This window comes from Onychostruthus taczanowskii, unplaced genomic scaffold (assembly GCF_017590055.1).
Source record: "Onychostruthus taczanowskii isolate IOZ18803 unplaced genomic scaffold, ASM1759005v1 scaffold129, whole genome shotgun sequence".
In the NCBI taxonomy this organism is placed as follows: domain Eukaryota; kingdom Metazoa; phylum Chordata; class Aves; order Passeriformes; family Passeridae; genus Onychostruthus; species Onychostruthus taczanowskii.
Genome location: NW_024498451.1, coordinates 146,427 through 171,460, shown reverse-complemented (window position 1 = coordinate 171,460; position 25,034 = coordinate 146,427). Strand labels below are relative to the sequence as shown.

Below are 25,034 nucleotides of genomic sequence, written 5' to 3'. Positions count from 1 at the left end.
CTTCTGTACATTTCCTTCTAGCTGTAATTTATTAATCTTAAGCCTCCTTATAACAAATTCTGTTTAGAGCACAGTTTGATTTTGCAGTGTACCTGTTTTGTACTACTTAATGATTTACCTGTTTTGTACTACTTAGGAAATTTTGGTCTTGCCGTATTTTGATTGCAATAATTGTGTTCACATCTGTTTGTAGTTGGCACAGTTTTGGTTTTTGATTTAGCCTTGTGTGTGGAAGTGGTGCTATATGCAACCCCTTCTGCTATCTAACCAAGTTAGCTGCTAAACCAGCCCTTGCTTGTGAGACACCATCCTGCTGTAGTGACCTTTTCCTTAATGGTTAATCTCATTGTGGTACACAGCATAAAGATTACCATTCTCAATAAATTCTTCCTTGCACTTGTGCAGTAGTGATTACAAAATCCTAATCAAAGAGGGGTTGGTAGGGAAGAAAAGAACTCTGAACTATTTTTTCAGCTACTATCATGCTCTTATAAATCCTGGGTATGTGTAGAGACTTAGAATCTGGAGGGCTACAGAGACAGGCGTATTCTGCTTGGTGAACTTTGTATGTTGTTCTGGAGTCAGTGGGGTGGGTAGAAAGAGGAAAGACTTCCCTTAGATGAGAAGCAGAATTCCTCTGGAATTCTGCTTGGAATATATTTGTCTTTTTCTGAAGCAATGATAAATGGTAAACTTTTGAACACTTGCAGGGACAGTCCTAAATATAGACAGCTGGCAAATAACCAGTTGACTAAGCAGCCTTTCTTTGATTTAGGAAAGCTTTCAGCATTCAGTCAAAGTCATTTGCAGGCCTGGCTGTGTTACAGCAGGGTCATGTGGAGTATACTGTTATGGTTTAACATGCTGGAAAAGTAAGCTCCTATGTTTGACAATGCCTGTATGCAGTCCACAGAAGTTTCATTTATGTTTGCTTAGTTTCCTTACAGATAAATCTGTTTGAGACTTTATCCTTAGCAGTCACATTACTTAGAAGAACAAATGGCTTTTTGTGATATATGGAGTATTGTGTCTGTAAGAGGGTGTTTAGGACTGTATGAAATCTTCAAAATGTTAGTCTGCAGAGTTCCTGCATGTCTCTTTTACGTGTTTAATTAAGTAAATAGCCATTTAAAGTTAAAAGACCAGATACTTTTTAACCCCCCATTTCACTTCCAGTCTCTTTCTGGTTTTGGATTTGGTTCCGTGCTTCTTTGGTTTTTTAAATTAAAAGAAAAATTAACTAACATAAAATGGCAATAATCCATGCAATTTAAATAATTGTAGCTCAGAAAACAAACAAATTTTTCTATTTTTGCAAAGATGGACTTGACTGTTCTCTCTCTTGATGTAGTTGAAATAAGATGTGTGATAATTTTTTTACTAGCAAAAATACTGTAATTCAAGTTTACCTGAATTACAAACTTTTTTAAAATTCAAAATTAATTACTCAATCTTTGAGGGGTTTGGAGACGACATGGTATTACTAGGGCATTCATTGTCTGTGGTAAAGGGATGATATACAACTTCTCCACCACCGTAAAGGAAATCTGTGCATTTGTCTTTGTGACAAGATGGGACTGTAGAGGTGATGGCAGATAAACTGTGCAGTTGCTGCAAATAGCTTTAAAATTTCCAAACTTGGCTACTTTTTTACATAAAATTTATTTTTTATATGAAAGGAAGAGGTATGGGATGTTTTTGTATGATTCTTTGCTTTTTGTATATTCTAAAAGGCAAGCTGCATGAACTTGCATAAAGGCAGTTCCGTGCTACTGTAAAGATGCCTTCTCTTCCTTGAAAATTTGATACACACTAGTACTTCAGTACTGACAGTCCTAGGACAAGAATAAAAAGGTTTCATTGATTAAAGTGGTGTAACTATGCACTAAAGCCTTCATTCCAGGGATAAAGGAGTGTTGTAGATTGGAATTCTAGTCCTTGATTTCCAGAGATGCTTGCTTATATCATGTTTAAATCGCATGGGAAAATGAATGAAATAATCTAATGTTAGCTCTTTGTTAACATCTTAAAGATCATTGCGCAGTTTTTAACTGTCACCTTTTGTGCAGTGGAAGAGGAGTTTCTGAGGCTGGGTCAGAGGTATTTTGCAAAAGATCTGTTTTGCAAACTGTGTCCAATAGTTGTGGTGTGGTATGAACCTGTCTCAATGTCAAAGCGTTGAGCCTTCATTGGAAAAACCAAAGTAGCCATCAACTTCCCACCCCTGCCCCATATGATAATTAAACCAGTTATATTCTCATGGCCTGAAAATATATCTGTTTACATATTCTACATAAAACAAAAGTTACAGTTGGTAAATAAAATGAACTGATCTAAAGAAATATTTTTGTTTAAATTTAGGTAAGTGTGAAGACTGAGCTCTGCTTGACTAAAAATGCTGGGATCTTGCTTACATTTATCCTGGGTAAAACCGAAGAGAGTGGCCTCGGTGTGGAAAAACAGAACACTAAATATAAAAATGCTCTCTTTTAATAAGCAGGTGAACTTAACCTTCTCCTGTCCTTTTCTCCTCAACTTTGTAGTTTCCAAAGAGGCTGAAGTAATGAGACACATATATTTTTATTTTGTTTTTCCTTTGCCCTATTTTTTCTTTCCAAGCACTACTAAACTCAACAGGCAGAGTTGTGATACTGCCATGTTGCTGTTAAGAGTAGTGTACAGTGTGTGTGAAATTAGTATATACTCTTAGTAAATTTCAACAGTTCAGAACACTGCAGTGTAAGAACCTCATCAGGGCTGTTGATAGTGTAGTTTGTCTTTTCCTTCTGTGCCACTGAATGAGCTACAGATGCGTTTTATCATACATCTTATATTTTAGGATAAATTAACCTTTTGGGACATGATTATTTCTGAACTGCCACTTTAAGTTCTACCTTACAACATGTTGTCTTCTGCCAAAAAAAGGTCATCCTACCTACTTCTGCATTTTGCTGCACTGAAAAATAAAAAAAGATGCTAAACAAGATGTGAAATGACATTCTACCTAGTTCTAGCTCTGCTTGTTTGCATGTGTTCTCCATTGTTAACTGAATGCTTCATTACTTATCTTTTAAACTAGTTAGAATTTGTTTAAGTCTTTGTATATTTCAAATTCTTAGACCCCAAATCAGTGCTACTTGATGATGTTTTGGCAAAAGCAACCTAGTTAGTTGCCCTGTTAAGTGGTGATTAGAATTTAGCTGCTTTTCTTCCAACCAGATAGTAATTACTGATCCTGAATTAACATCAGTCTGTAGGAGCAGAATCTGCTCTCTGCTTACATAAAGCAGGAATGGTTATACATCTATATTTCATATAATTGTTTGAGCCACAGTAAAATATCAGAAGCTACAGCGGCATTGGTAATTTGGTGTGTTCTGTCCAATGTAAAAACTCAGAGGATGATTAAATTCCAGGCATTGTAAGGTGTAAGCATCTCTCTCAGATGCATGAAAATCTCTGATACAGATCTATTGCATTATGAGAATGTGGTGCTTGCTTTGAAGTGTGGGTTTGGAGTTTAATGTTTCCAAAGTGACTGCATAGAGTCTTTAGGAAGAGACTGTATATGATAGTCAAGGAAGGTAAGACTGAGGAAGACGGAAAGGGGCTGAGTGTAGTTGTCCAACCTGGCGTCTCAGCCTTAGCAGTTTTCACTTAGTCCACACTATTAAATTACCACTTTTGTGTAGGTCACTTGTACACTCATATTCTCTGTCATTTGGAAACACAAAGAGAGAAGCACAAACCCTAGGGAGTCTGTTTCTAGACATTGTTGAGATATGCAAGAAAATTCCTGGGGTGATGGGAGTAGAATTCAGTCTTACTGAATAAGGCTGGTCAAGTTGGAATCTTTGCTACCTATTAGAAACACTGACCTCTTCAGAAAATTTGCACCTCTAAGGAAGGAGGAAACTAGGCTTTCCTTATGCCCATACGGCATGCTATAAATGCTGTTAAAGAAATAAAGTTAATACTCTGTTTTCACTTTGACTTGAAGGAAAAATTTGAGGGCCTCGAGGGCAAGACTTCAAAGGAATATCTGAGGTCACTTGGTTTGCTTGGCTTGAGGGAAGAGAAGGCTGAGGCAGGACACGGGGTGGTGGCGGGGGAGCTGCTGATCTCTCCTTGTGAGCAGTGGTAGATCATAGGGAAATGGAGTGAACCTGTGCCAGGGGATGTTCAGACTGGACATTAGGAAGGTTCTTTGCTTGAAGAGAGGGTGGTCAGTCACTAGAATAGGCTTCTCATGGAAGTGTTTGTAGCATCAAAGCCTCTCAGAATTCAAGGAGAGTCTAGGTGATGCTCTTAGTCATCTAGTTTAGTGTCAAGTAGTTCTGCAAGAATCAGGGAGTTGGACTTGATGGTCCTATGAATACTTTCCAACATGAGATATTAAAGGATTTTATGATTCTGTGAAATATGGAGAGCTTTTATTTCTTCCTTTGAAACAAAAAGAAGTATAGTAAATGATTTTTTTCAAGCTCTTCCACAAAATCTAAAATAGATCTGTTTTCTTTGTGATCATAGTTTAATATACTCTTGCATATTCAAGCCTGAATATTAGTAGGTGTGTAATGAACAGATAGATTCAGAGCATCACAGATTCTTGAGAAAGCACTTTAAATCACCTGGCTTGTCATTTTTTGACAGGAAGGACAGGATAAGCTCCATCCCTCAGAGATCTGGCAGAATACACAGCTGCAGTAGGTGACGGGATGACATTGAGACCGTTACAGCTGTAAGACTGTTTATCTTCACATTAAAATATTTAGCCCTCATGATAGACTATTCATCTGTGACAGTCCAGAGAAGCTCAGAAGTGGCATGCTTCCTTATTCAGGTATACCTTTTTTTTTTTTTTTTTTTTGGAAGAGTAAATCTCCACAGCATTTCTTTTGAGGACTCCTTTACACATTGCTGAATGTTTAGAAAGTAGCTCATTTTTGTGATAATTTGGTATGAACTAGTTTGGTATGTGATAGAAGAGCATGTTGTCTGCACTGAGAGTTAGAAACCACTTCTGTAATAAAAATAAGCAGAAGTCTGTTGAAATAGATAAGAGACAGGGCAAGGGAATTTCCTTGCACTTTCTGCCTCTTTACAGAAATGCTTGGGTACTTGCAAGCCCCATTCTCTCCTGTTCATTAACTCTGATTACTGTTTTGAACAAGAATATGGTGTGACACATTTAAGTTAAGAATAGATGGCTGGAAATTATAGAACCTTATTTGACATGATTGCTGAGTAAAACAAGGCTTAGGCTGGGGACTGAAAATACACACCCCCCCACCTCCCGCCAAAAAACAACCAACCAAAGAAACCTCCAACAAAAACAAAAAACTCCAGCAAAAATATCCCTGTATGCCTTTCCTCCCTGCAAAACAAATACTCCATAGCAACTAATAAATCAAAACCCTGAAAAAGACAAAAATGAAAGCAGAATGGTAACATTTATTGAATGCACAAGTGTCTTATGTAGTTTCTGATTCTGTCAAAAGTCTAAATAAACTTGCAAACTTAACTTGAATCATGGAAGCTTATTTTCACTACACTTCCAGTCTTTGTCTGCATTTTTTACTATTATTAGAGAGTTTACTATTGTTAGAGAGTGTTCCAACTTTACATAATTGCAAATATTTCTGAAGGAATGGAATTAATATAAATCAATATACATATAGTTTAAAATAGATCAGACTCACTGAGCTTTAGTAGCTAGGTCTTTTTCCTTGTTAGCACTTACACAAACACCTGCATAAATTATATAGTTGTACTGGGAGGACAGAGAACAATGTAAATCAAGGGAATCAAATGTCAGTTGAAAATAGGGTGTTTCCAGTCACAGAGAGATGAGTCTTCCCTTTTCTCTCATCTTTGGTGCTCCTGGCTTCCCCTGCTGAATGATCTGTGGGAAGTAAAAGTTTTTTCTATTGTTTCTGAAGAAGGCCATGCTGAACCACAACGTTATTTCTGTTTTTGACAGGATGGTCTGTCATGCAGCACTTAATACTTTTTCCCCTTTTCCTTTCTCCCCTTTTCCTTCTTGCGTTTCAGAATGTTTGTATAGAGACTCTGCTGGTTTAATTTTTGGGTACTGATCATTCTCTTAGTATCATGCATCATCAGATGGATGAAGGAATCACTTAGACGGAGGTGGTATCTGTCATCAGTGTTGTGCTGTTTGCAAAGTATTCCAACATATCCAAAACTGATGACAGTTTTTTTCTGAGGTGTTATATGTAATAATATTATTGAGGTGTTATAATATAATATATATGAGGTGTTATATATAATGACATATATTTATTAACAATTCTTGTAATTTAAATATTTTGTACTGCATTCTCTGAATGTTGTTTCCATGCTGAAGCATTAAAATTCAGCATTTTATGCTGAAAAGAAATTCCTTTATGAGGAGCAGTTAGGTGCCAGTTTCATTTAACTATGTTATGAACTTTCCTAGTGTTTTACATTTTTAAATAGCATTTGGAGTTTCATCTTATTGTTAAGTATTGCTTTGTGTCACATTGACTTCACAGACTAATTGTCAGCAGAGTAACAATTGCAGATTTTTTTTGCTGATGTTATGTTAAGCATATGCTTAACAAATGCTTCATAGCATATATTTCATGGCAAAACAGGTAATTTAAATCATACTTTTATTAAAACATATTGATATTGGTATATCATACAGATTGGTTTGAAATAAAAAAGAAATAAAATTTAAACTTTTTATTTTAGTACTAATTGTGATACTAACTGCCATAATTATTAACATCCTAGTTCCCCAAATTAATGGACAATATTAAAATGTATTTGAAAGGCTGGCCTTTAAATCACAGGAATGTAAAATTCATCTCGTTTCAGTGAGCGTGGATCTCCTCAGACAGGCATAGCAGTCTATTTTTATAAGTAGACCTCATTCTCAATATTTGCTTCTTATATATTGCTGTGTATAATAGATGACTCAAATCACCAACCCTCTGTGGGTTTCTATAAATTTAAACAGCTTACTAATATCTTGTAATCTTGTGGTAGAGTATCTCAAATCTCTTTTCAGTCAGTGTGTTTTTTTTATGATATGACATGCTTTTTTTATTCAGAAATAGCAATATATATGTTGGTGTTTGCATATATGAACTCTTTCTACAGCTGGGGATTAAATGTTTGAATATGACTGAATGTAATTACATTGCCATTGTACCATATCCTGTTTGGCTGATGCTAAGAAAAATTATTGTTCTACTTAGCTGGTGAAAGAAAGGAAAGAATTACGCTTTGTTTATTTTTAACAGACTTTCCTAATTCCATTAATGGTGAACAGATACCCTTTCAACAGCAGTACAAGGCCAGTATATGCTTCCCATATAAGGGAAGGGAAGCTACATGTAGTTATTCCATTTGTTCTTTCAGTGAAAAATACTTACTTACACAAAATACTGGGTAATTGTCCTCTGATATGCTGACATGTATTCAAGTAACTAAGTAGAAATAATATGCTAAAAATATACCAGACTGGGAGCAGAGAGTGATCTTACGCTGCAAACCGTGAAATCATCACCAGTTTCTAATGTTACTGCTGCTCCTGTAATGACAAATGTTTATCTGGATGCTTGTCAGTATCTCCAACGGCAGTGAATCCCTTCAACATCTTGAACACATTGAGGATACAGAGAAATTTTAGTTCACACGTTGTAGCATTCTTATGATTGGAAATACAGGAATTCTCTTATTGGCACAGAATACATGTCTGTGAGTTGGAGTAAGTTGTGTTGCTGGTTGCTGAGGTGAGGTTACAATTTTAAGTGCCCTGCCAGTGTCCTCAGAGTTCACCAGTAGGAAAATCTGGGCCTGGATGCTGTGAGCAGTCATGTGCATAGGTATTTTGGCTTGTATATGTCCCTTTTATGGACATAGGGGTTTTGTTTTTGTTTGTGGGTTTTTTGGTTCATTGTTTTGTTTTGGTTCTTGTTCCCGAGTATGTTTTTGTTCATTTGGGTTCAGTTTTTTGGGGTTTGGTATGTTTGTGTGGGTATTTTGTGTGGGGTTTTTTTTTGTTTGTTTTGGGTTTTTGTTTGTTTGTTAGTTGGTTGAAGTTTTTGCCCCCACTCCCAGAGACTTAAGACCTAGGAAGGATGTTATGCCTTGGATTTTTTTACATTTGGAATCAGAGTTTAAGCAAGTTTGAGCTCTGTGGTTTATTGGAAGTAAACCAAGCCTGAGAAGAAGATTGTTCTGTGCTAGCTTACATACCCCTCCTTATCTTTGGATCATTTGTTCTTAACTACAGTTGGCATAGAAATCCATGGAGATTTCTTTTCCTGACAGTGTCCTCTTTGATTGAAAACCAAGACCTTGATGGTTGAAGAAAATCTAGCAAGTTCCTCTGTGGGGAGGGCACAGATATCAGTGATTTTCATAGATTAAAGATATGTGATAGTGTCTTCAATGCAAAACTAGAAGATATTGAAAGGTGAAAGCTGAGATATTAATGTAATTTACTTTATTGTAACCATATTTTTAAAAAATATATCTTGTCTTTTGAATTAGCTAGGGCAGCAGATTTGCCAGGGATGATGAATTACCCGTTTTGGTCTTAAGTAAGAGGATTCAGCAAAAATCATTGAGAATGTCTTACTCAGTCATTAATGTCTCCTCATATGTGAATTTGTCAATTTATGTCTCCTGTTCCTTTCTGCTTAATAAAATTTTAATTAATACATTATGAAAACCTTAATGCAAATTAATGAAACTGAGCCAAAACTTAAACTAAAAAATCCTTCTAGTTGTGTTTGTAGCTCTTATATTCTGTTCATTATCAATTTTTATTAACTGAAATAATGTGATACCATTATAAAAAGAATTATAATTTTATAGTAAAAAAGTGCTTTAGTTTACTTTGTAATTACATTTCAAAGATTTTTTTCTAAGATTTTCCATACTTTTAAAGCAGCAGTTGGTATGCTTACCATAAAGATAATTTCTAATTCTATATGCTCTCTGATTCTATGGTTCAGTCTCTATAACATATCTCTTAGGAGATGAAATTGAACTACTATGATAGATAAGAGATTTTGCAATCAGTATCCTGTTTACCATTACTGCAGTTTTCCTTCCATTCAAGGTGGGGATTTTTTGTAGTTAGTGAGAATCTGCCTATAACTCTATATGAGGAAGATGTGTTTATTGTATTGTGGCTCTTGACAGGTCTTATCTGTGTTGGAACATTACTTGATGACTGCAGAATTAATTTAATTCCTTTTTTTCACCTCGCTACCGCTTGTTCTAGTGCATTAAATTAAAAACATGTCTCAGTTACGCATATATTCTATGTCAGAGAAAGTACTGTGAAATGGTGGTGTGTTTCTGAGGGAAAATAATAATCATAAATACTGTTTGCAGTATTGTCATGTGTATGTCATTGTCAAGGTGTCATTGGCACAATACAAGAGTAGTAAGACAGGAGTCTTACCCAGAATGTGTGACCTCAAGTTCTTAATTTTTTTGTAATTTTTCTTAGGAGCACTGTGGTGCCTTGTAGGACTTTATCTACTGCAGTGCTGAACTCTGAAGTGGAAGGAGTGGGAAATGCAAGTTTGAGCATATTTCCTCTGATCTTTCCCAACTTGCCTTGAGAATGAAGTAATCATGATTCTACCTCCTAATAACTTCTTGATTTAAAGTGATTGCTATTTCTTCCAGTTCTTTTACTATTTTTACTTTGTCAATTATGATAGATAATGACAAGGATTAGTTTCACTGTTTTCCCTGATGCACAAAATTTTCATAGAAAAACTTTTAAGTCCCTGCTTAAACTTATTTTTTTCCCTCAAAGATCATATTCCTCAGGAGTTTTTAAAATGTTTTTCCTGAAACTCAAACATTCCATTTCAGTTTCTTACCTTTTTCTCATTGAATATTAAAAGAGGAAGTTTTTAAATGGATTTAGGACTAGTGTTACATTACTTCAAAGAGGAATATTTGTGGGTTTTTTTTTTTCAGGAGTGTATTTTACCTGCTTTATCTAATTAGAAGGAAAACTAACATCAGCGCAGCAAAAACTAATGTTTTAGATTGCTATTGTATATTGCCTTTCAGCATACTTTAATTAAAGTGACATTTGTTTGTCCTATAATATCACCATTCCCTAATCGATGTACTGAGCAAGCACCATGGTGACAAGATAAGTTGCTTTGTTTTGTTCCATATGTCTGTGTTCCAAATTTTCTATAGTTTTAATTGGTTCCCTGCAGAATAACATTTACAAGCATATGGTATGGAAAATGCTGACTGCATTTATCATATATTTTAGTATATTGGTGGCACTATATCACTAAGCCTTTAAATGTGATTATGAGGTTATTTAATGCAGTCAGTAGTGTGCTTAAAACACAGCAAAAATCTGCAGTGAGCCAAATGGTATCAAGGAAATATGTTTAAATGTCTTCTTAATGCTTCAGGGATTGATGGGGAAGTCTGATTCAGAAAAGGTTTTGGATAATGTGTGTGCTGAAGCATACTTTGTCACCTGAGAGCAAGTCTGAAAGCTCTACTTGCCATCACAAGAGGAATGACTGTAGGAACTGCAGAGGCAAAATACCTGTATGTCTAGGCTTACTGACTTCTGAAGAAATGCAGTGGTACAGGCTAATGAAATGAAATGGAGGATCAGCTCCTTAATCTCATATATCTGGCTTTGAAGACATCAGTAGCACATTTTTGCATGATTCTGCTCTGGAAAAAGATGGCCACTGCAAAAGGAAGGGACCATGAGTGACCCCAGTCATCTCAGTGCGTGTGAGGGTCTTAGTTAAATAGTATTAACACAGATTATTCCTTTTTGGTTATGCTGAAGGGGAAGTGTGTCATGGTGGAGAGCATCTGAGCTGGAATTCTTTGCTAAGGCAAATTGATCAAGGTAGTTTCAGACTGCTCCAAGAAGTGTTCCATGGTCGTTGTATTAATGACCTCTTTGGATTTCATGGGCACTTGGACACAGCCCAAATGATCAGAGAAAGAGGTTCACTTCATACGTGGATATTTCTGATGTATGTATTACATCCTTTGCATATGTGCTCAAGAGGTAGCATACAGTCTCTTTCTGTAGTGTGAACCCAGCTGAAATTACTAAATAAACTACTTAAAATCTTCTGTTGCTGTTGTGTCATCTGTGTAAAAAGGAACATTAGGCATTAAAGCAGCATAATTTTATTAGTGACTAGCCCTCCACTGAAATCATATGCATGTTAAAAGTAATACAGGAATATAATTATGCATTTTCTGTTTCTCATTTGTGATATATCTGTGGCTCTGATATTAGTGTTATGGTGAGGACAATTCAGAGATCTAACAGTATAGACATAACTAATTACTGTATGAATAAAAAGTGCATTCTCATAATTAAGCATATGTTTCTATTCTCATAACATTGAAAATAAAAAAAAATACATGTTTTTTTTTTAAGTCAGGTTTTATTCTGAGTGCACTGTCATTTTATTAACAAGCACTTTTTTATTCTGTGCTCAGCTTTTACATCAAGTCAACCAAATATTTATCCTTCAGAAGGGCAACAGGAGTAAAACATATTACAATCACATAATTTCCTTAGGGAGAAAGAAGCTGACAATGATAACAAAGGAGTTTTTTTAGAATGATGTATAGAGCAGGCAGAGCAGAGCAGTACTGGCTACTACAGAGGAATAGGTGGAATAAGAAAGAGCAACTGAAATAATGCTGAAGCTAAAAACTGAAACAAAACAAAAGCCAAAACAAAAATTGACATCTTTTCAGCATCATCCTTTACCAGAGAATGGGTAAAAAACCAATGACATTTTAGAATTACGGTATGATAACCTGTTGAACAAAAAAGGCAAAAGAGGATGTGACTTTGGTCTGATCTCTTCCAGCTATGATTTTCTTGTACACTAATGATAGTTCTACTGCGTTGTTGGCTTACTTCAGGCTGTGGTTTCATGTTCAGCTTGGTGCCCATCACCTGAGGGTTACACTGACTTACGAAAGATGAAGCTTAACTCCAAAGGCTTCTGTAAAATGCAGTGTTAAAGTGCTGCCTGACTGTTGGTAAATTCATTCTCAATTGCAGAGTTGCTTCTTTCATTTTAAAGAAGCAGGAAAACTTAAACATTCCAAGGTCAGATATTAAGTCTGTGAGAGACAGGTAAATTAACTGCATTGTTTGTATTGCATTCCCCTGTCTTCATCAAAACAAACCCACCTTTTTTTCTCCAATACACTTTCTCTTGCTCTGTATAATTTATTTAGCATCTGTACTGTATGATGTAGGGGTTTATTGCTACCTGTCCCCTCCTGATGCACCACAGAGCTGATATATTTACCCGAGGGGCACTCTGCTCCTCGGGTAAATGTACTCCTTACTTTTAAGTAATTTGTGCCTAATATCTCAAAGAACAGTTTGGTACTATAGTAAGCCAAACAATTCCTAAGGAAGACAAATACAGTCAAGTCCTGTAAACTAGATTAGGCATCCTGGTCTCACTTCTGCATGTTAAGTGGCAAGTGGGAAGAGGAATTATGTAGCTTGAGGTGGAAATTCAAAGATTTGCTGTGACTGACTTTAAACACTAAAGATGACCTGGACTAGAAATATAATTTGCTCTTTTGCTGAATTTCGGTGTGCTGAATTTCTGTGTGCTGTATACTCAGTTATTAGGTGAGAGCACTAATCCTGTGTAAAACAGATTAATTTAAACAACAAATGAATTAACACAGCATAAATGAAAGGAGACTTTGATTTTTACTTTAGTAATCTCTATCATAGAGTATCCTGTTGACAGATTGTTGAACTACTGCTAAGTCAGTCTTAAATAATCATTGTGCTGGGAAAATTTTCCTTTTTCAGCCATAGGAGACCATATCCTGTTTTGTCTTTGCAGGAGGAGTAATGTGATGTTGTTACTGAGCCTAAGGCTATTAAAATAAGACTTTGCTTTATCATTTTTTTAATCTTGTATCATAAAAACTTAGGTTTCTCTAATTCTCTAAGACAAAGAATATTTAATGTTGGTCTGACTTAAAGGATTTTTTATTTTGATGTAGCAGCGAAGATGGCATCAAAACATATGATGTCAAAGTCACACTCCCAAAATGTGTGTGCAGGGGGGCATATATATGTACCCCATGTATGATTCAGTTTGAAAATCACATGCTATTGGGTATTCCAAATTCATACACTCCATGATCTAGTAGAAGTGGTGTCTCAAATTTGATCCTGAAGGCAAAATTTTGTAGAAGCAGGAGAGTATGAACATGTAAAGCTTATAAAACATGGTGAAAAAGTTCATACCAAACCAATTGGTGGAATAAATCTAATTTTAAAAGGAGCCAACAAGATTTTGATTGATGTTCTGAGTTCTGTAGTTCTTCTTTTTTATATTTTAATAGAACTTATGCATTATTTGATTCCTCCACCTATTCTTTTTCAAGTTAAACTTGATGTAGAAATCATTGTTCATTTCTGGATTTTTTGCAATGTGAATGAATGTATGTAATAAGCTAGAGAGAAGGTATTTCAAAAACAAGCAGAGCAGACTTCCCTACAGTTACAAGCTGTAAAATTAACTAAAAGTGAAAAAAGGAATAAATGTTTGTGGTTCCTCAGAATTCTTTCTTGAATGGTGTTAAGTTTGTCTGCATACAGAATTCTGAGTCAGAACCTGTTGGTAATGCAGAAATACTGAACTACATTCTCATCAGTAATAGCTGACCATGTCAGTTCTTGATTAGAAATGAGTGGAAAAGAGAGTTCCTGTCCTGTGGAAATTCCGGGAACAATCTAAAGATAAGACTTCCTTGCCTGGCTGGCATGTCAGATAGCTACTGTGCCTCATTTCCATTATTAATTTTGATGGAACGTTGCAAATCTATGGAACATTGTGAATTTGGAAAGCAACATTTTAAAATAAAAAATTGAATAAAGTTCCTCCTTTTCTCAAGAGGTTGATTCTTAAATATAGCTTTTAAAATATTAATTTCAGAAGAGCAGATGTAGTCATAAGGCTGTGTTCAACCTGCTGTGGGAAGTGCACTCATCATCAGAGTGCAAGTATGACTGGATAAATCATGCGTACAAGTGCTATATGTACAACACCTAAGGTGTGAAGAAGTTCTCCTAGTCTTTGCTGTGGACTAATCATAGTCTTGTCTTACTGTATCCCATTCAAAGCAAAATATCAGATAAAGTTTTATGCCTATCCAGCCATTTCTGAGGATGGTGATAAGTTTTTGATCCTTCCACCTTTATTTATTCTAGTGGTAAGGCTGTGTCTCTGACACAGAAGCAGATGGTGTGGGATTAGAAAATTCCCCTTTTGTTTTATATTTTGTTCTGCTAGTGGTATTGTTGTTTGCTGTAATAGGGTTTTTTTCATATTTGTAAGTAAAGCAAGACTGTACAATGGATATTCAATAGGTAATGATTAAAACATGTCACCCTTGAAATTTCTGTGACTACTAACTTGTGTTCCTTAGGGAAGAATGCTTATGTAACCAGGTATTTAACAGCTAGTACTAGCTGATTACTATGTGTCATATACTCTACATGATAAATGGGATACTACAGGGGCAGAGAAATGCAATAATTTTTTGGACTGACCTCAAAAATGGGAGAAAACAAGGATTCTCTCTTAGATCTTTTTAGAATAAAAGACCATCTATTTTTTTCCAGACCGAAGTTTTCTTGTGAAAAGACTTACGAAGTATTTAACTAACTGGAACTTTGCATGAAATGTTAAATTAACTTTGCTTTGGCTTAAAAGCATTTCTTTCTCAACAGAGACGTATAATCATGTTAAAAGCCCTCAGGCTGCTGTAAGCATATTACTGCCTATTACTATAAGGTAAATGCAAGTTGTACTCCAAAACAACTGCTCAATAAATTGTACCTCTGGTTTGAAGGTAGAATTTTAGGTACAGAAATCCTCTTTCATGTGATTTGATTACTTCAAATATTGAAAGACAGATTTTTTTGCTATCTTGGCCTTTGTCCAAACAGTTTGGATTTCCCCTGTGCATTTCCAGGAAGGCTGTGTCTTTGAAGCTTGTACCCCCTGGTTGGTGCTTCAGCAACAAGGCTGCAAAAGTTTTCAGTGTTGTATCTGACACTGTATATTGCTGTGTGGTTCTGCAGCTTCTTTGTTTTTAATTTGCTTGTGTTAAGCCAATCTTCTTCAAAGAATTGCTGTGCTTGACAAGTGCTGTCCCATTCCATGCAGTAAAATGCAGTGAATTCACTACAGTTTAAGGACAGAACTAGTGAAATTTGAGGCAAAAAGCAAATAATGACTCAGAAAGCAAGGCTGTGTGTGTGGCTGCTGGATGTGTATTTGTGCAGTGTGTATGTGGAGGGGGGGGGGGGTGAATGCGTATGGAGGAAATGGAAAAGGTTTTTTTTTTGCTACAAAATGCTACATTGAGCATTTTGTAGGCATTCTTGTTTATACTAGGATGAGTCTTCAGTGTTTTATTACCTTGCAAGATCACTTCAGCTTCTCTATTAACAGAAGAAAAAAAAGTAGAGACAATGTAATTTTTGACTGGATTATTCTAGTTTGATCAATCACTGGAGTTAACATGTCCTGCTCAAAATATTTACAAACCCGATTGGCAGTATTGCAGTGTGTTTGATATATCAGCTGTTTGATGCAGATGGGAACCAGTAAATGGTATTTTTACTGCAGTTACATAAAGATGCAGTTGTCATACTAATGCTTTTATGTATTAATAGACAACAAAACAAAACAGGTGTGAGAGCTTTTTCATGGTAAGTATCTGAGAATCAGATCTCTTACAGAAGTAGACTAATGTTTATAAATCTCTTTCCTGAGCAGAGTAAGTGAAGGTTAAGCTACGCAGGTCAGATCTAAATTGCATTATCCTGACTGATGCCATCTGAAAATGACACATAATTTCTTTAATTCATTTTATCCCAGTCATCGAGTGTTTGTCCATTTTACAATTTACCTTTAGTCTAGCTAAACAAAAACTCATTATCATGAAGAGAAATCACTGATCTCCTGTGTAGTTTGATTTAAGAGTTCTAGCTTCATCATTAACCTCCACATTTTTTTTAATTTTTAGTTCATGTTTCCTGTCAGGTTTAGCTGTGATAACTGCAGGAGCAATCAAATTTTAGTCCTATTGTAGCTAAGCCTTATTGGGCTTATGCCAATTTTTGGATTGTGGTCTTCCCTGCCCAAGCTTTTGCTTGGAAAGACCTGTGAGAGGAAGCCTTACATCCATGTGCCTGCTTTTCCTGAAGATGGCTGATTAGCATGCAGAAGACAAAGCAAACTAGTTGTGTCTGAGATGGTTGAAGATAAGCGGTATGCTTGGATGGCATACTTCAGGGTTGCATTTATGGACAATGTATAATGGAGAGTAGCTGGAGCGTTATTATCACTAAATAATAGTAAGATGCTAAAAAGCCATTTAGCTGCACATGGGGAAATGAAATATTGGTGAAATCATGTCTCTTGGATCTGCAAGAGGGGAAGGAGAAGGGAAACAAATTCAGCTCAGTGAAGAAAAAAGCAGGAAAGGGGAGGAGAAAGGTATTGCTAGTTGGTGTCACTACCACAGAGGGCCCTTGACAGGCTTGAGAGTTGGGCCTGGGTGAACCTAATGAACCACAAGGCCAGATGCAAGGTGCTGCACCTGGGCCAGGGCAACACCAAGCACAAACACAAACTGCATGGAGAGGGACTGAGAGCAGCCCTCAGGAGAAGGACTTGTGGGTGTTAGTGGAGAAAAAATTCATTATAACCTGGAATGTGTGTCTACATTCCAGAAAGCCAGAAAGTGTCTTGGGCTGCATCCAAAGCAGCGTGGGCAGCAGGGCCAGGGAGGGGATTCTGCTCGGCTCTGCTGAGAGCCCACCTGCAGGGCTGCATCCAGCTCTGGGGTTACAGCACAGGATGGACATGGACCTGTTGGAGTCCACAGGAGATCCATTAAATCAATCACAGCAGTGGAGCAGCTCTCCTAGGAAGACAGGCTCAGGGAGGTGGGAATGTTCGGCCTGGAGATGACTGGAGTAAGACCTTAGAGCCGTATTCCACTACCTAAAGGGGAAATACAGGAAAGCGGAGAGGGATTTCTGACAAGGATGCACAGTGATAGGACAAGTGTGAATGGCCTTAAACTGGAAAAGGGCAGGTTTAGATTAGGTATTATGAAAAAATTCTTTACTGAGAGGGTACTAAAAAAAGGATGAGCTCCTGAGATTTATTTTCGTTCTTTATTATGGCAAATCAAGCAGAAATGCATGCTGCAGAAGAACATATTACAAAAATTATATTGAAAAGAGTTAATGAAGACAGTTTGTTACTAGTGAAGACTTAGGGCATAAATGAATGTATCTCTTCCAGTCATTGTATTCTTCAGTAAGCTGTCTTTCCTGAGAATGGGGGGAATATAGGGAATGGAGACTGTCTCCTGGATTTATTACCCACATGTATATTGATGGCTGTGTGCCATTAAGAGAAAGAGAACCTAAGTTTATTCCTTATGTCCACGTAGACCTAAGACTAGACATAGAGAAAAAAGGTTAGCTTAAGAAAAATTGCACATTTATAATTATTAAGGGTAATGTAATAATTATATGCTTCTATTGAAAGATTAAAATTTTGACACCCAAAATTCCAATTAAAAATAGCAGAAAGTACATCAGCTTGTTTACTTTCATGTGTTTGTTTCTGAAACATCTCTTAGCATTAGTTAAAGGCATATGTTTCACCAATGAAGAAGCATTGAAAGTAAATAAACTGTAATGTTTGCATGCAGCTAGCTTGACAACAATGATGTGCACAAGAGAAAAACTTAGTCTTATATTTTGTGTGTGTAATTATGAAGAAGGTAGATCTTTCCCTTCAATACTTTGCTTTCATACAGTGGGTTTGTCTTCTCTTTTCCTCTTGTTTGGAAGGCTCTTAGTTTTATTAAGTCAGAACAATTCAAAACTCACAGTACTTCAGCTTCTGAAGATTCAGGGTGAAAGGTTACTTTGTCTACTTACTGATTTCAGCTAAGTGAAGAAAAAAAGGTAAAATTAAAATTACAACTTGCTACCTATTATTTGCTGCGTATTTTTTTTTGTATATTTCTACACTCTTTTGGACTGTTTTTCTAAATGGATATGCGAAATGTTTTGAAAAGCTTTTCCACTTATACATGAAGTTGCTGCTTATCTGTTACTTTTCTGTGAAAGGGACTTCTGTCAGATTCAGACCTCATTGGGTTCTAAACTATGGTGTCTTGTGAAATTTAGTTTTTGGCTTTCTTGGAAGCTCTGAAGCCAAGGAATGTCCTTTCTGTGGACAGGAAGTCCATGCCTTCAGCCAGCAGTGAAAAATGCTACAACTGAGTACAAAGCCTAATATTTAACTTGTCCTTTGAACTTTTCTCATTTGACTTTTTCTCATCATTTCCACTCATGGCAATTGTCTTCTACTGTGTTACAGAACAGGAGCAAACGCCTGGAAAAAGTCCATGTTGTTCTTGGGAATAAACCCTGTGATTTGGATTCACTGATTTCTACCCTGGCCTACTCCTACTTTCTAGACAAGGTAATGGAAAAATTGGACTGAGTGGTCTTAATTCACTTTTTCCAGGTTGTTACAGACATCTTATTGTTAAGTCAATTGTAAAAATATTTTTCCTGGATCATGATTTTGTTACTATCGAAAGTGAGTTTATAAAAACTAAATAATCAACATTTATTTCCATACAAAAGTGAATGAGTGGTTATTAGATGGCTTATTGAATAACATAAGAAAATCAGTCCTGTGCTTCATTCCTTATCCTTTTCTTCTCTTGGTTTCCCAGGTACTTTCTAGCAGGCAAACAGTGACAGGTGAAGGAAAAAAAGTTGAAATACCTCTTCTTTTTTTTCTTTTAACTAAGAGAAGGGGAGGAAACCTGAAACAGAAAATCTAGGCTGTTTCTAATTGCTTACTCTGTTAAAATGCCATCCTATTGAAAGACAGGTCCAATTCTCACAAATACACACCTATGTTACAGGTCAGTCCTCCTGATGTTCTCTGCTTACCTGTGTTGAACATACCAAGAAAAGATTTCAGCTACTTTACTGAGACAAGATTTATTTTGGACGAGCTGAAAATCCCAGAGTCATTCCATATCTTCCGAGATGAAATCAATTTGCATCAGCTGAATGCTGAAGGGAAATTGTCTTTAACGCTTGTAAACAGCAACATGCTGACAAGGTATTGCGTTTTATGTACACTAAGGTGGATTATGTGAGTTTTTCTGTATTAATACTGATATTGCTATGTTAACACAGACCCAAAAAAGGAAACTAAAATGTATTTTGTCTTCCTTTATGTTGAATAAGTGTAACAGGGTGCACGGTCACCTTTGCATCACTTTTAATGGAACTTCCACTTTTAAAAACCTTGTGTTTCCACACATCTTAGATTAGATATTTTAATTTAGTTAAATAGTGTGGAAGTTTCCTGTGGCGAGTAGATAAGAGATTAGAGGTTTTTTTCTGCTTCTTAGTTAGCTTTCCTTTGAGAATCTTATATAGATTTGCAGGTGCCCAGGCACTGGGATATGTGCTGTTAAGATGGCTGACGGATTATAGAGGTCCTTAAGAACTACAGCCTTTCAAAGGCTCAGAGTTGATGTCTGGAAAATCAAGGTCCCAATACCCTTCCTTTAGAGGGACCATTTACAAGGCCATTGTGAATCTTTTATGAAGACCCCCTTTATAATGGTCTGCCTGTCTTCCCCAGAGTGAACGATGCTGTTTACTTCCAGTTGTCCTTAGAACTTCATGTAAGACAAGTAGCATCCTATAGCCCCATTGTTCTCTGAGAAGTTTATAGATTAGACTACAAGTATATAAAATCTGAAGAAAAAATATGTGCGAATCTATTAATTGTTGACGTGTTAAGTGCTGTCAGCTCAGTACATCATTCACTCCTCAGAGCAAAAATTATCTGTAAGATCTGTCTTCTGTTTATTACTGTCACTTCCTGTGTTTCTTCCTTCCAAAGAATTACAATTAATATTTTATTATTAAAATTAGTTTGGCTTGGTTACTGCTATTGTAAACATAAAGTATCTAAATAAAAAATATTTTGCTAAGTTTTCAGACTATTCAGTTGGGAGAATCCTAAATCTCCTCTATATAAAGAAGGCTATTTTCAGCACAAGTAGAAATATTTTTTTAATAGTTTTTAATAGATTTTGATGAGGGGAATGTCATAGTTAGTGATGTATCAAGCAGTTAAAGAACTCTGAACACTTAATTTAAGATTCATGGATTTAGGACCTCTGTGACATCCTTTGGCTTTATAGCAGATTTCAGGTAGCTATAACAATGCTGCTGTAGTCCAGAATTAAAAAAAAATGTTGCACTTTCTTACTGAATTGTATATGTAGCTGTAAATATAAATATATGTGTAACTTCTAAATTTGCTTGATAGTGAGGATAAAAGTTTGGAATCAGCTGTTGTCAAAGTCATCAATCCAGATGAGCAATGTGACAGGAGCCTGGAGTTACAAGCATGTTCTTCCTCTTTAGTCGTAAAAGAGATTCTTCAAAAGGCACCAGAGTTAATCACTCAGCAACTGGCTTATCTCCTCAGAGGTGAGAGATTACTCTTTATATTAAATACTGAAAGGTTTAATGGAGTGTTTCTGAATTTGCTCATGCAGAAAGAGTGTGATCCATTCTTTGGTTAACAATCCCTTTAAAGACCACAGGAAGCTTCATAAAAGAAGCAGGGAGTAAAGAGTTTGTTAAAGAGTAACATTATATTGAATATTAAAAATGTGCATTTAAAAATAGGCATGAGAGGTCTTTGCTGTATCACTAGACAAGAATATTAAATGAAGCTGTCGACATACCAGCTGGGTAGCTGGAAAAGCTGTGCAGTTCGTTGATTCCAGGGGCACTGTGGACAACAATATGGATTGGAATCTAATATTTACAAGTTAAAGCTTCTCCCTCCCAATGGTTGTACTTTTTTATGGAATGATATTTTAATGGTGTGATGCAAAACTTTTGCTGTTTAAAAACAGTATTACCAAATCTTCATTGTGCTCTCCATTTCATTTGTAGTGTATGCCCAGCAGAGTACAAACTGGGGGTGGGCTTCAACAATCAGAAGTATTTTCTTCTCTGTTTTGGAAGTTCATAATTTGTATTCATTTCCTTGGTTTATTTGCTGCACAGAACTTTTCAGTTGGAAATAAAACTGGTGTTGAAAAGAGCAGTCACTGCTTTTAAGTTAATTATTGTGTTTTAATAATGTTCAAGGAATTTTATAGGTTTTCAGTTTTAATGATGTGAAACTGCTAAATGTCCTTTTAAGAAATTAATGTGGGCATGTTTAATGAGGATTATGAAAACTTGTCTACATTTAGATTTCAGAAGCAATGAGAATCTTGGTGAATCATTGTACTCATCGCTGTAATAACTAATAAACATGTTATAAGAAATCAAAAAGATTAATTTTTTTAAAGATTCCGCAGAATAAGCATTAACAATAGCACAGCATTTAGCCTGCCCTTACAGTATCTTTCCATGCTAACATGTAACTGAGCTTTAGTTAGCCTGCCATGAAACGTTTTTGTAAGCTCCAAATTTCTGTTGAGTAGCTCTCCAGGAATCTAAGCAAGTGACCAAACATAATAATTGGTTTTGGAGGCAGAACAGAAAAAGGGTTTTGGGGGATACTTGTTTGTTGGTGGAGAGTCAGAGGGAGAGGTCTGAATAATGTTCAGGAACATGTTCAAGTACTGTATGTGGATGTGTCAGTGTGATTTGTGCCTCTAATATGTATGCAGATTGAAATAAAGTGCTTTTGTTAGTGTTTGCATTATAGATAGCACAGTTTTGGGGAATATAGTAGCTAATTTTATTTTTTTTTTAATCAACGTGTAATTACATTTGGTAGAACAAATTTTAGGAATTAGTGGATAAAAAGTCTCTGCATACCTTCTTTTGCATTGCATGAGAAGTGACTGGCAAAGCCTAGGGAACAAAACACAATTGCACTTGAGACTTGGTGCTTTTCTACTTTTCCCAGCAGCGCAGGGACAGGTACAGAGGCTGCAAAAAGGCTCTGTTGTGCTTTTCACATTTTGCTATGTTACTTCCAATGTAAATATGTATAGGGTTAGTTTGTCAACATTTCAGGTGAAGTTCAAAGGCCAAAGTAAAAGTTAGAAGTGCTAAGAATTAGGATTTTATTTTCATAGAAATGCTGAGAGTTGCTGTTATCTGAGTCTCTGAGCTGGGAGGCCTTCTTTCATTTTCTGACTTTCCAGTGAGTATTTTGTTAGGAGACTTTTAAGATAGAAGAAAATCTCATGGTTTAATAATTACCTTGTGACCAAGTCAGCTTAATTTGTTGATTGTTTTTGAAACTTCTTTTTTCTTAAAGTCTGTTAGCAGTTTTTAAATTCCAATAAAAAGGCAGATGTTTATGTATACCTTTGAGCAAACTTTACCTGCTTGTCTATGTTTAAAAAAAAAAACTAGTCAAGAGAAAAGACATTTCCTGTGAAACTGAGCATTACTGATTTAGGTATTTTTTATATTTAAAGATTAATTTCATATTTTTTTAGGTGTATGCTTTTCTGGTATCTTTATCTCCTTGTCTGACATTATACAAGCTAATTCTATCCTTGGGCTTTTGAGTAGAGCCTGCTTGGAGAAACAGTCTTGTACAGCCATATTTGCTTGAAGTTAGAGCTTGTGCTGTCCCTGGATTTGTGCCAGAAGCAAACAATTACAGAACCTGCCAGAGTCCTGGGCCTGTATTATTTTATTTCCCAAGAGATGTTTATAAGGGGACTGTTGCCAAACTCAAGATCCATTAAACTGCTGAATCATTACATTCTCCGTTGCAGCCAGCTGGCAAGGATGTTATTCCAAGCACTCACTGTCAGGTATCTTGGGTCAATGCACTCTCAAAAATGCCTCCTTATGTTTATTTGTATAAAGCCTTGAAGGATGCCACAAGGTGCAAACCACAACATGTAAATATAGACAGATTTCCAGCAAGAGCGTCAGCAGTTTTTTTAATGTGAATCTTTTGCTAGTGATGAGCTGCATAGTTGAGGTCTTTTCATGCCCTGTTGGGGCAGTCTGACTTTCAGTAGAGGAGATTAGTTTGTTATTTTAGCCACCCAGACAAATGTTAAGAAATGCCCTTTTAAGGACTTTGGGAATTAGGCCAGTGTTCTTTTTTGTTCTGTCTTGTACATTGATCGGATGGTTCACATGCTCCTGCATTGATGCATCCTTAATATATATACCTGGAAGAAAGGAACATTTTGACCTACACCAAACACTGCACTTACTCGGACTGACACTTCTTTTTAATATATGGAAGCAGGTTCTTTTTGGAGGCAATGCTTTTCCTCTCTTTTCCCTGGTTATGTTTTATTCCAGCTTCATTACATTTCCTGTTAATTACAGTAAAGATTGCTTAATTGGATATATTTACAGTTTTAGTTTGCAGGTTTTTTTGGGGGGAAGGCGGGGTGTGTGAGGAGTGTTGAAGAATACTTTCCATAGTGGAGTGTTGGTTTTCCCCTTTTTCCTGTCCTTTATTTTTACAGGTTATGGAACAAAACCTTGACAGGAGAAATGCTTATATTTTCATTGTACTGTTTCTCTCAGCCGTAAACTTATAATTCAGGAGATGCTTGTGCTGTTCTTAATGTTTTCCCAAAACGACTTCTGCCTTCATTAGATCATGTTTAATATTAATGCACAGCAATTGCTTTTGGCAAAACTAATGCTTCGCTTCCAAACTGCTTTGCAAAAAAATAATAAGATGCACATTTTTAAGAGCCTTAGCCTATTTTCTAGTGACCTCTTCAGAAAAAAAAATGTAGTAAAGTGCGATGTACACAAGAAATAATATTGAATCTTGTATTGCCTATTATATATGTTTTTTCTCTGTAAGCAGACAGCAACCATCATTATGCTTTCAGAAACCCTAGGGGAGTTGCACCAACACTCAGTAGAATCTGCAGGAGATTTCTGAGACCATGTATTGCTTTTACAGCAGGTATTTGTAAGACAGCACATGACTAAATGGACTACTGACCTTTGGTCAAGGAAAAGTAACTTAAGTGAACTCTTTTTCTAAACTGCCTGGAGTCTTAACCCTCACAGGAATGCTGAGGATCCCTAGGGGAGAAGAGGTGTGCCTTTCACCCCTGGTGATGAGGAGGGTATTGAAGACTGACCATAGCATTAAAGGACAAGTAAATGTTGATCTTGGGGCTTGCTGACACCCTAGTAATTTGAGAATGATCCTTTTCTGGCTTTCATCATAGTAGAAAAGTTGTCAGTTGCAAGCATTTCAGTTTTGGTGTGACTAGTGACAAAACCAGAGCCTTTTAGAAACCTTTCTGAGGTGTCTGTCTATTGTGAATGAAGGTTACATCATGTTGACTTCCAAATTGCTGAGATTGGGTGGATATACAACTCACACTTGTTCTTATGCATTTTCCTGTATGTTTGTATTAGGGTCTTCTCTTCTTGGTCTTACCCAAATATTCATTCCCTGAAGCACTCATAGCTGTGGTAAAAGTTTCATACATTGTATATCTGAGGTGCTGTGCAGATGGACAGACTGCCTAACTCATCCCTGTACTACTGGGGGGCTTTACGGGATATGCTGCAGCCTTGCTCCAGTAGGTATGATGACTTTGAGCGCACGTTGGAGATCCAGCACTTTTGCTGGAGTCTTCATTTCCTTTGTGTGTGCATAAGCAATTTCCTTCTGTTTCTGGAGGAAGAAAAAAACCCGGAAAATTGCCATAGCTGAAATACTTTATGCAGCCTGGTCCCTGAGCTGCCATTTATCCAGGTGCAGCTCTGTGCTGACAGAAAGCATGTTGTGGGGTGTCTCAGTCATTCTGGTCACCACTGTTTTTAGAAAAGTGGAAGATGTAGAATGTATCTTAAGAGTATATATGTAGCACAAGCAGTATTATTTCCAATGGAG

General features: G+C 36.3%; 1 protein-coding gene across 1 annotated transcript in view; it reads left to right on the top strand.

The window, feature by feature from the left end:
- PRUNE2 (prune homolog 2 with BCH domain) overlaps window positions 1–25,034 on the top strand; it is a 130,963-nt gene that overhangs the window by 8,076 nt on the left and 97,853 nt on the right. The window contains exons 2-4 of the mRNA XM_041396291.1: window positions 18,498–18,602; window positions 19,057–19,259; window positions 20,487–20,650. Of these exons, the coding sequence (XP_041252225.1) occupies window positions 18,498–18,602; window positions 19,057–19,259; window positions 20,487–20,650 (472 nt within the window). The remainder of the gene's footprint in view (window positions 1–18,497; window positions 18,603–19,056; window positions 19,260–20,486; window positions 20,651–25,034) is intronic.